This window comes from Chlamydotis macqueenii, chromosome 6 (genome assembly GCF_036417535.1).
Source record: "Chlamydotis macqueenii isolate bChlMac1 chromosome 6, bChlMac1.mat, whole genome shotgun sequence".
Classification (NCBI taxonomy): Eukaryota; Metazoa; Chordata; class Aves; order Otidiformes; family Otididae; genus Chlamydotis; species Chlamydotis macqueenii.
Genome location: NC_141561.1, coordinates 14,943,717 through 14,956,067, shown reverse-complemented (window position 1 = coordinate 14,956,067; position 12,351 = coordinate 14,943,717). Strand labels below are relative to the sequence as shown.

Sequence of the window (12,351 nt, the reverse complement as noted above, 5' to 3'; positions counted from 1 at the left end):
GTTGATTATGCTTTTATTTTTCAGATGGGATAAAATTCACTCCACATGTTTGAGGTACTAAATCAGCTGCTTCTTATTAGAGGTTGGAATGAGACCCTCACTAGAGACAAGTTATGCCACATCCATGTATTGCTGGACTTCTGCACCTTTACCCAGAGTATATGCGGACAAACAGTGTTAGAATTAGAAAGCTGGCCAGATATCCATCTACTCTAACTACTCTTAAGAAAACTCAGGAAGTCAAGGACAGTTTTAGCCTTCAATATGGTAAAGCTGAGGGCCCAAAAAGCAGTCCTAAAACCAACATGTTTTCTATCTCTTTTGTTCAGGGTTAAGTAAAATTGTGGATGGACAATTGAATGCAATCTATTTACTTTACAGAGAGAACTTTTCATCTCTTAGCTGAGATATGTCCTAGAGTTTACTGTAAATATTAAGTACAATCAAAGGAGAATTTAGGTTGGAAGTCACTGCTGGAGATCAACTCACCCAACCTATTCCTCAAAGCAGAACTACATTCAGATGAGGTATGGATTCTTCTCCGCTAAGACCAATAGGACCTTTTCTGCACAGCTGCTACCCATCTACTTAATCCCCAGTTTGTACTGATACATGATGCTATTCTGCTGTGCATTTGTCTTTGCTGACAAGGGTTCCTGTTGGCACATTTCTCTGTTGAGGTCCTTAACTACTATGGATTTCCATGATGCAATTATAATCCATTATGTCACTTTAAAACCACCATGAAGTTCATTCAAGTAACCTGTTTATTTTGCTGAGGCAGAGAAGCAAGCTTACAGGCAGATATGCTTTTCAGATTTGAGATGTTAAGCAGCTGATATATATAACATATCTGATAGATGACTTATGATAAATCCTTCATTTTTACTCCTTTAAAAGGATACAACCAAAAATTTGCAAAAGTCTATCCAGTCATTAAAGTCTCTAAGTTTTCTAACCGGAAACAGTACCTTGGCCAGACTTCTCTGATGTTTCTAAGGTGCCTAGCAGCCCAACCCCACTGCCTTCAGGCCTGGCCTCCTGCAGAACATGTTCTTAGGATCCTCTTAGCATTTGAAAAACAAGTGATTGGCAGCATGCTTCATACAAGAAAACAGAAATCTTATACTGTGACTGTCTTAAGCCTCCCTTCTGTGAGTTCTTCAGTGAACTTTCCTCCAGCTGAGTCTATCAGAGATAACTTTAGGTATAAATCAACAGCTATGTGGGAAGGACTCCTGGCCATTGATGCAGCTCTATCTATTAATAGATTCTTTCCTTACATTCAGAGTCCAGTAATTACTGCACACATACACTACAAAAATCTCAAGTAAATACCGCAAAATCTTCTTAAATAAAAGGGTGTGGATACACAGGTAAACTTTAATAAAATGAACTGACAGATTGAGGTGTTTGATAGCATTTCAGCTAAGTAAGAGAATCCATTTTAAGGAAACAATCAGTAGTTATCTGAGCGGCCCTGAATAAGAAACAGGTTACAACACACTCCATCTCTTAGTGGATTATTCAGAAAGACAGTGTTTGAATATAGAAAAGGGTGAAGTCCCTTTGTAATCCCTGATCATATTATCAAATACAACCTGGTCCCAATCTAGGTTTCATTTGCAAGAGAGATAGGGCAACAAACTATATGCAAACAGTGATTTTTTTTTTTTCCCCCTTTGAAATAGCACCTTCAGTTAAAATAACTGTATTTGCTTTGACTGTGTTCATAGTTCTCTCACACATGCACTCTATGGCCAAACAAGGGTTCTGGCAGGCATACTTGAAGGAACATGCTTGAAGACCAATTTGCCTTTTACATGGCATCTAAAAAACAAGATCACATTTCCTACAGCAAATTACACAGCCAGTCCCGCACAAGAAGAAATACTTTGGCAATAAACACATTTCAAGCAATCTTCAACTCTAAAAATACCATCTAGTATGTTATGGTTAAACTACAGTTAGTGCTTTGAGCTTAAAGGCAGTAGTTTCAGTCTACTTTATGTTGCCTATGCAGGAGTGGAAGAAAAGAAAGCAGAATTAGGTCAGAACATGCAAGCTCAATGGTGAAACAGCAGCATTACCAAGGTGTGGACATAGAAACAGAGTACGTATCTACAGAAGTCCTTAAATGGTCCCTACCTACAAATAACTGGCTGTTAAGCTGCAAGCGGAAATGCCCCTCAGCAGGAGCCTCCAAGACCTTCTTAGGGAGGCTGTCCACCTGGAGAGAGGTTTGCTTGAGGTTCCTCTCCGCTCGAACGTAGTGCCACTGGTTGTCATTCAAGGGTGTGGGAGACTGCACGGTGGCTCCTATGGGGCCATTCCCAACATCTATGGAGAAGGTGATCTCTTTAGGGGCTGGAATAGATAAATAGACGTGAAGAGGAAGTGAAGGTCTGAATTAAATTGTGATTTTGACATCAAGAAATCTTACATAAATATAGGGTCCATTATGTCAGCAAATAGTACAGCATCACTTACCTACCATCTCTTACATAGCAGCTTATGCACAAATCTAAGCCTTGCAGCCTCGCTCTTTGATCTCTGCTGTGATTATGCTTGGCTGTGGGTACCCATCTTTTTTTTTTTGCTATAACAATTACAGTGCTCTAGAAATAGTAGTTAATTCTCTTTTTGAAGTAAAAGTGCCAAATCCTGTACAAAAAATCACACAATGATAGCAAAAAACTTTGGACAAATAAGGTTAAGAGGGCAGAAAGGATGAAGGAGCTCTTTCTGACTAAATCTTTCAAAATGTCTGCACTTAAAAATTATAGAACATGGCTGCATATGGTAGGAGAGAAGCCTACAAGCATTCGTTTGCCTGAATAAGCCTGACCCAGGAAGCAAGGAAACACAGATGAGTTAAACTAGTTCACTGGTGATCCTAAACTAAAGGGGCATACGTAACACATGTCCAGAGATAGTAAGGCTCCTAGAAACAGTATGGTAATTGAAAAACAGACACAGAAAGGAGTCCATTTTGCTCTGCTAGAAGCCAGAAAAGGGGTGGAACTTTTTAACATTCTTGCTACTGATTATTTTTCCTCTTTCTAAAACCCTAAATACACCAGAAAGACCAAGAATCAGGTCCATAGACCACACAACCAGAAGGCTGTAGACTGAAAATTCATAAACACTTGTTATTTCAAGCCCAACAAATTGGATAGGTCTGGTTTTGGAAGCTGCTTCTTAGATAGTTAAGATAGGAAACGGTCCATAGGGATAGACAAAGATCTATTCTGAGCTCCTGCATCTGCTAAAAGTCGTTTCCCTTCGAAGCAGCTGGTTCTGTGGAGCTTCCTTGATACAAGGCCTTTACGCTGAGAATTCCATCTGGCAGCAAGGAACACAAACCCAAACTACTAATGAGAACACTAAGTTTAAAAGATAAAACTTTCCTCAAACTTTGAAATAACTCCTTTCTCTAGGAGTACAGATTTAACACACATAGAAAATTTTCACTAAATAAGCCTCATAGCTGTTTACAATATTTGTTATATTTGATATCAAAATGCCGTTTTTACTTCTATATCCCTGAGAATTAAATTCAGTACACTGAAGTACAATCAAATTGAAATTTGATGTGCAATTAACAGTAAATCATACCTCATTACCTTGTGATAATGCACCATGATATTTACCATCGCTTTAATGAATCAAAGGGCCTGAGGGTCCTGTTTTATTAAATTTTATGTTGAGGTTATTATAAGCATATTATAAAATGCATAGCACTCAGTTTGTTTTTCCTAAGCATGACAGAATTTGGAATACATAACTCATATTTCATGTCAAAGTCCTGATACTCTTTTGGCAGTAATAAATATTTGAAGTCATCAGAACAGGAGTAAGGCAAAACCTCACTAATTATGTTCCCTGCTACCCTCCTTTATATACTGAGTCGCAGTTATACCGCAGTCAATTACTAGATTTTGAAGCATTCAAGGGCCCATTACAACTGTGACTGACTTATATTGCATTAGCGTTCTGTCCTTCGTAGACTCCCACCTCGTAGCTGTGCCATACACATTGAGTTCCTCTAAAAGACTAGGGCTGCATCAGACTGGGTATGTTGCTGACACAGAAATAAAAGTAACCATCAGAATGGTCATGCTAAATTTTTCATCTTTGAACTAAAATTAATATCTATGGGTACATCTAGCCGTTAGCTTTTCTCTAAAGAGAAAAAAAAAAGAGAAAAATTAATATCAGTGTTGAAAAATTAAATTCAGTCATCTATTTGTTTATAAAAGATAAACCTCGCCACAGCAAGATTAAGTGTAATGATCAAGGCTATACAGGGAAACTCTCATAGGAGAGGTAGAGAAATCTAGATTAATGAGTCTTTATGTCTCCATCTTATCCTCTTCAGGCATATCCAACCATCTCAAGACAGAAGAAAATACATCTTTCCCACTTGCTTGCACCTGTCAAATTGGGCAAATACATCAAGATTTCTCAGTGGTGAAACTTACAGCTTATTTCAACTCGTATGAAGTCTTTAATCCCAAGGTTTTCCAAGAACACCCCGGAGATGGCAGTAGTTTTGAAGAAGAATGAGATGTCTGCACTGACTTCAGCGTGGAAGGTGGGGAAGTGCAGGTAGGAGGCCTCTGTGTTGAAGGAAGCGGCATTCCAGAACTGCCCTGCAAACACAATCCCCTTTCTCTATAGTTAATTGGCACAGGACAGCAGCTGTGAGCTGCATGTGGAAAGCAACCTTTCATCAGATAGATATAGGGTTTTTTTTTTTCAAAAAAAAAAACCAAACCAAAACAAAAAGAAAGATGGAACATTCTGTACCTATGGAAATTGAGAAGAGCTAGTACTCACTGTCTCCATAGCAACGCAAAGGGCCGATTTTCCAAGCAGCCTCAGAATTTGATCTGTTTGTGTCAGTGATCACTATCTGAGTTACAGGCAAATGGTCTTTGAAAGCAAGGAGGCCAGTATCGTTTGTCCTGGATTATAATAAACAAACAGAAAGAGACAAATTAACCATAGACAAAATCCCCAGCATTCCTTATGCAACGCAACATTTGAAAGATGCTTACTCTAAGATGAAAGATCTTTTGCAGAATTACCTGGAAGACATATGACTGGTACACACTGCTTAAGACACATTTGTGCATACCTCTGCTATACACTCATATATAATACTGACCCCTGAAGATGCTGTATTTGGGTACACGACACTGTCTGGCATGGACTGTAACTGTGCTTCAGCTGTGTGGAATGATTGTGAAGCTGAGGCAGAGTGCTGCTATTGTGCCTCATGGGCGTTAATGTAAACTGGGCTCTACTGGGTTTCCTCAGTAGGATGAATCTGACGTGGATCAGGTATAAGCCGAAGTTTTCATTTCTGTTAAGTTATCTGGAGACAGATAAGGGCATTTATGCTGGCTTTAGGCTTTATCCGAGTAGGAAGAGGACATGCGATACCTGACCCAGCACGCTGTTAGCACGGGATAGCCAGACAATACCTGATCCAGATTCAAGATGGCTGGTACAGAACTGAGTCAGCACACTGTGAAGACAGTTGAATTGGCAGAGTGAGTTTGCACTGAATCAATCATTTGCATTACACGTCTGTGGAAATTTTGGTTTAGCGACTGAAATACTGAAGGCTGATTTACCGCATTATTGAACTACAGTCTCTTGTTTGTATGAGCTGGGCTTATTCTTCAACTGTGACTAACTTACACATGGCTGCTAGAAAGGAAGAGAAAAGAAAGAAAGACTCCTAATCATTTATTTGGTTCTGCTCTTGAGTGTGCTGGACAAATTGTCCTCAAAATGCAGTAAGTTATTCCACAGCAGCCCTCCGGTCCCTAAGCTGATTCAGTGTCTTTGACTCTGGCAGGGTACACAGATGTGCATTCATCCCACTGTACCTCAGGAACTGAAGCGAGTCCCTCAGGCATCCAACCCTGACCTTACCAGAGCCAAACTGCCCTCTTGAAGTATTTCTCCATCAATTGATTACACAGAGGTGAGTGTTACCGTATCTTATCTCCACAGGAATGAGTTTTTTCTCCTCCTAGCTCTTTTTGTCAGGGTTGAGGTCTGCTGTGCACCTGGGCACAGAAGCCTGGCAGAGCATCCTTCATGGAGCGAAATCTCAATAATTTTGGAGAAAGGGATCCCTACCTCTGCAAGGCCCAGCAATCTGCATGCTGGGTCTGGACTCAACTCACCTGCCTGCTCAGAGGTGAAAGACTATATGCTGCTCATGGGGATGGCAACATTGACCAGATCCAAAATGACAATAATCCCAAATTTACACCCACTGCTCCTTCAGGCAGGTATGACACAAAGACTCAGGAAATTAGTATCAGTTTTTGAGCGCTATCACTGCTGAAGAGTATGACATCCCAGGCAGGATCCCAGACTACCCTTTGCTGCTTGTAACACCACTTTCCACAAACGTACCTCTCATTATAGTTCCAAATGTGGTAAGGGACATGGAACTTCAGCAAAGAAATAATAATCAGGATGAACACTGAGCTGTGCTCTAACCTCAGTGGTTTGCTTGACTACATGCTCTACTCTGCTAATGTTAGAAAACAGAAGGGATATTTTGATAAAGGCTGCATATTTATTTTTTCAGTGTTTCTAATTGCATGCAGCACAGTTAATTGTCTTGTAATTCCAAGGGGAAAAGGAGAGGTATCCTCTCCAATCCTAACATTTTTTCTTGCTTCGATGGGTGTCTGACATGCAGATAATTACAGACAAAGTGCAGTAAGATGAAATTTCGAGGCATGAGGCAGAGTGATGCCTTCAGTATAAACTCAGAAGGAAAAATACCATGTATGAATCAAAAGTACATGGTCTCCAAATCTCTTCACAGAGGTCTCTCAGCAGCATACTCATATAGCTTACTGTATCAATCTTTGAAAGTTAGCGTAAATGCTCTCAATAGATTACGAAACAGTTGTAACAAAAGCTGAACTATTTGAGTATTTCTCAGGAAGATAATTAAATAAGGTGTTGCAGTGGGTGGGAAGAAGAAGAAGAGTAGGCAGAATGAATGAAAGAAAGGCAGAAAGAAGGACAAGAAGAGGACATAAAATATGCAACATACACGTGAATATCTAAGCTAGCATTTACTTTTTTTTTTAAAATAATAATAAAAAAAATCACAAAATATTTGGGGATGTTTCCTGCAAATTTCATTCAAAAAATACTGCAGTCTTTTGACTAGCTATCATCAGCATTAAAATAAAAATGAGTATCTTCCTACAGCTACCAGTGAAGATATCTACAAAAAAAATGAAATGGTGACATTTTAAAGATATCTATTCCACATCTCTGAAAACTGCATTGCTTATTAGATATTCTGTTATATTGCATGAAGTTCTTTTATATAGAATTTTATGACTCTGAGTTTTTACTAGTTATATGCCAGTGTGACAGAGAACTTTAGTAGCATAGCTCAACTGTGAGAAAGAAAAATATTCTAGATCTAATAAAAATCTTCACTTTTATGCTAATGCCTTGAAAACTCAATCAAGCTTCTTTTGAAGCTCAAATAAAACATTTTATGTATTTTATTCTCTCATACATGGAAAAAAAAAAGACTTGAGTGAAGATACAAATTCTCATACAAGCAGACACTGAAGTAAAATCTAGCAGAAAAACATCTACTCTTCAGAGAATGTACTAATGACAGGAACAACATACCTATTGTTGCATTTATTATTATTACTATTTCATGGTGGTAAATAAAGTTTTTGGTGAAAAGTCAACTCCTAAGATGCTTCAGCTAAGCAAAGCAGAAAAGAGATTTGAAGACGCTATGCAGGTCCTCACTGGGGCTAAAGTTTGAGTGTCTTAAATTCCTGGTGTTCTTTAAGTTCAATTTATTTCAGACTCCATTTCTTACAAAGCACCCTGATTCTTCTTCTCTTTATGTGGTGAACCATGGCAGCCTCTCAAATACAGTGTATTATGCCTCAGAGAGGAGGAAGAGAGCTTCGTGTACCTGTACAATAATTTCCTGAAAGCACTTCTGTGGTACTACAAAATACAAATATTCCAGGGCTTGGAAAAAATACTTGGAATATTGCCTGAAGGGGACTTGGGGATCACGTTTAATGTACTACAGTTTTCAAATAACATGTGCTATTTTCTGATAGAAAGCATCTGCACATACATTATTTTGTCTTTAAACAAAAATAAAACATTACAAGATTAATTATTTTTGTATTTGTTCCCACAACTAATAGTTACTTTAAATGTATTTTAATTTAGCAGTTCACATACACTTAAAACCAGATTATATGTGGTTTTCCAGCTGCTTCTCAGGTTAGCCAAAACCACTATTTTATTTCTTTCAGCAGGTTTCCCATAGCACTCCATGACCACTTCAGTTGAGCACGCCTTTTGTACCATGCTATGCTCCACTTCTCAGTATTGAGAATTACAGGTGAGTCCTGCCTGCAGGAGCGTCCTGGGGCACGATGCTCTTTGGCCAGGAATGCATGTTAAGTCCTGATTTAACAAAAATCAAAGCAGGTGTTATCCTTTTCTTGAAAGGAGTCCTGTACACACAGAAAATGGTACAAACAAATTAATAAACTTGGGAAGTAGACCTTCTGCTTACCTGATTTGGCACTTAAATCGGCACAAATTCAGATAAAAATTTGAATGTTTTTCAGAGGGTGAAAGCACCCCCAAATAAACAGATGTTTCTCTGAGTTCTTTGCATAAAGGGTAGTATCAATTTGTATTTCCCACAAGCAAAATCAAAACAAAATGAATCCAGTAATGCCCTTTAAATTAGATCACTGAAATATCTTTAGTTATGGGTATTAAATACAGTTGGATGTCATCTGTTTATCCATGTCAGAAGATTAATGTCTGTATCTATCCAAAGGACTTCCTCAATAAGCTATGAGGCATGATACGCATCAAACAAATGCCCTATGGGTGGTGAGTAAAAGAAAAAAAAAAAAAAGAAAAAAAATTCACTGCAAGTGCAACAATGCTCAAGGTGATAGTGCAGGAACTGGACACTTTAAGAAGTAGCAGAGGTAGTCTGACTTGTAAATGACAAATAGCTATTTTGATGGTAACACTATGAGACTACTTTTCTTCCCGGCTACTAATAAAAGCATGCTGAAAAAAAAAAAAAAATCTCACTCTATGGTATCCTAACAGTGTAAGCCACTATAAACTGGTAATCTGTAGGTAGCTATTTCCATATTTTTTTTCTAACAGATGGTAGAGCAGTGGTGCCATTAAATATAATTTCTTCACATATGATCCCCTATTGGTACATTTTCTTCTTGTACATTAATGAAAACTCTGGTGGAGTCCGAGCCTCAGTAGCTTTGATATTCAGCACAGATTTTCATGAATACAGTACATTGGGGAAAGGACTACTATCATCAGCAGATGTCAGTGAACCGCGTGAGGAATGGGCCAGTGAAACAGGCTTCCATAACAAGAAGTTCTGAGCCCTGTGCAGGACATATCATCAATAATCCAAATGAACACATTGTAATTGCCATCTTACCCATTAGTTGCATTCAAAAATGCTTTACTGGGTACAATAATGTAGAGTCACGATAAGGAAAAAGCATTAGCAGAAAGGGACATATCTAATAGTTGAAGGCAACATGCAGTGCTGGTATTTTGCTGAATTAGAGAAGAGGTACAGAGAAAGAGTTTGGTAATGATAGTAATGAACTGATTCCTGACACCTCAGGGGCCTGCTACAGTCAGGTCTCTGCAGGCAGCTTTTCTAGCTTGTTGACAAATGCAGTCATGAAGGTAGATATCCAAGACAGCTCTATACAGGCCAGGTCACCTCCGGCAGGGTCTATTTATGAGCTTACAGGCTCTGTGGAGTTGCCTGCACTGCTTCTGGGGGAATGGATTCAGGGCAGGATGGTGGCTGACCAAACAAAACCTGTCAAATCTGAGCTCGTCAGTGGCTTGGTTTCTCTGCCCTGCTCTCCTCAGTCCTTCCAGTTTTAGCATCCTGGCTCTGGTACACCTTTGCACAAACATAGCTCATCCAAAGAGGGCTTCATTTGCTTCCATGTGGCTTTGCTTCTCCTCAAACAAAGCTGGATATGCTCAATATATCTCTGGGAACCAAAGAGGGTGTGACAATATTAATACTTCCACTCCCTCCCCCCTCACCCCCTTCTTTTCATGTCCTGTGGTCTCCTTGTTGCTTGCAGTACTCCAAAGGCATGGTAAAGGGGTGAATGCATGTTACTTTGGAAAAAGGGAAGACTCAAAGGCTCAGTTCCCCAGTGAAGAAGGCTGTTCTGGAAGATAAAATAAGAGAATATTCCTACAATTTGAATAGTAAGACTGGAGAACAGAAATAAAATACGGCAAATCAGCTATGGGTTAGACACAACACTGTCCACCACACTCTGCTGAAATGCCTGAGCTTTCTGTACAAAATGACTTTCCAGAGATGCCATTCTTTCTGTAAAAAATAAAAAGCTGCAAAGTTCTCCAAATTCACAAGGTTTCCAGGTGAATTAAGTCAGTAAGAAATAGGTTTGGTTTGATGACTGGCTTCAATCAAGTGCGTATTTGAAGTGGAAAATGGACTCCAGACAGAAAGACCAAAGTAGCAATAGGACTTCAGGACAGTCGCACACCACCATGGCATGAAAGGTTTGGTGAGCAGCAAGACTTCCATTGCCAAGGCAAGAGTATTCCTCTTGAGATGAAAGACAACCTAGGAGAAGTATTTTAGGAAAGTATATCTAGAATGAACTTAAGATAACACAATGCTTAGAAATGCTTTATTCTTTAGATCATTTTAACAGCTTTCCCCAAAAATGTATGCATCAAGAATGCACCTTCTGTTTGAAACAGAGTATGTTTTCTGAAAGACAATTGCTTTGAAGGTAAGTGCTTGAAGCTAAGGCAAATCTCATCTATACATAACTTGTCTGAACAGTTAACTTTATTCAGTGTTGGGGAAGAGGAACAGAGAGAAAGAAAATAGTTCCTGAATTAGATTTAGTTTTAGCTTGCAGCTGCTGGAATTCTATGAATGTTTCCACCCACTAGCAAGAGCTTTCAACAGTCAGGAATCTCCCTTTTTTGGAGTCATGCATAAGCTCAGTCAAGTAATGTTTAACACCTTTCCAGATTCTTCTTTGGGTCAGGGTGACAACTTATGCCTCTGCTCCATCAGCAGAGGACTTCTCCTGTTCTCCAGCAAATACCACGAAGACGTTCCACTATTTTGCAGTGACAAAATTAGCTGTCATGATACTGCAGAGTTTGGATGTATGGTGAGGAGCTGGATGGAAAAAGATACTTTTCACTAGAATTCTTTTCACCAAAGAAAGGTGAAAATGAAAAAAAAAAGCCTTCCCCATATAGCCTGTAATCAATTATATTCCTGTTCGTCTGGCCAGCATAACTCCAGGGGGACTAACTTGGTGTCAAGTAAGAGCCCAGAGATAGCAGCTGGCTCAGGTGTCTGCTTAGATATCATTTAAAAATCAGCATGCCTAGAAGCGCATATTGTGTGCTGACAAACACCTGGCTCAGGACTTTCTTCACGTCTCTTTTCTCTTGTTTTCCATTTCTTTTGCTGCTCTGAGAAATTAGTAGCTTCTTCTGCACCCAAGACTGTCTAGTGAAACCAAATCAAAGCAAAATCCTAAGCCTGTCTCCTCTTCAGAAGGATGATCCACCTCGGAGCTGCAGTGAGCAGTCTGATTTATCTAAAAGGAGCAAAAATGATTTTCTGATTTTCCACTCTGCAGCACTGATTTTATTTCATACTAAGGCAAATAAATGCATCTACTGCTGTCTTACTCCTTCCACTATAATGTATAGCAGGTTAAAGTCACAGTTCAGATCTCAGCAGGTTTCAGATTCAAATGCTCATTATATATCAGGGGGTCAGTGTTCTAGCAGAGAAACACAAAAGCAATCTTCAAGAGGCATGAAATTTCTTACGTTTAGAAACTCTTTGTAAAGGTCAGGGGTATTTTCACTTTTAAAAAGGCAACCTGCAATTTAGAATACCACCAAAGCCAAATTTCAAATGGATTAAAAACCAAAACAAAACACCTGAACCCCCAAACCAACAAACAGTAGGCAGTTTAGCTGAGGAAACTTCTATGTATATACTGTTATTATAATGAAATTAGGAGAAGAAAGTAGCTTTGTGACCTGCCAAGCTAATGAAGCATGATTTCCAACATCTCTTTCCCATGAGGGTTTTCCAAAATCTAATAAAAGTGTAAGCTTCCTTAACCTCCTTCTGGTGGGTTTTAATTGGCTTTTTCCCCTCAACCTGGCATAAATTTTCATAGAATATGTAATTTCTAATACTTTTGAGATTTC

General features: G+C 39.0%; 1 protein-coding gene across 1 annotated transcript in view; it reads right to left on the bottom strand.

Annotated features, from left to right (window-relative positions):
* The window catches only part of CNTNAP5 (contactin associated protein family member 5), a 287,941-nt gene that overhangs the window by 42,758 nt on the left and 232,832 nt on the right, over positions 1-12,351 (bottom strand). The window contains exons 15-17 of the mRNA XM_086750483.1: positions 4,843-4,970; positions 4,485-4,655; positions 2,149-2,367 (exon numbers count right to left, since the gene is read on the bottom strand). Coding sequence (XP_086606609.1) covers positions 2,149-2,367; positions 4,485-4,655; positions 4,843-4,970 — 518 coding nt within the window. The remainder of the gene's footprint in view (positions 1-2,148; positions 2,368-4,484; positions 4,656-4,842; positions 4,971-12,351) is intronic.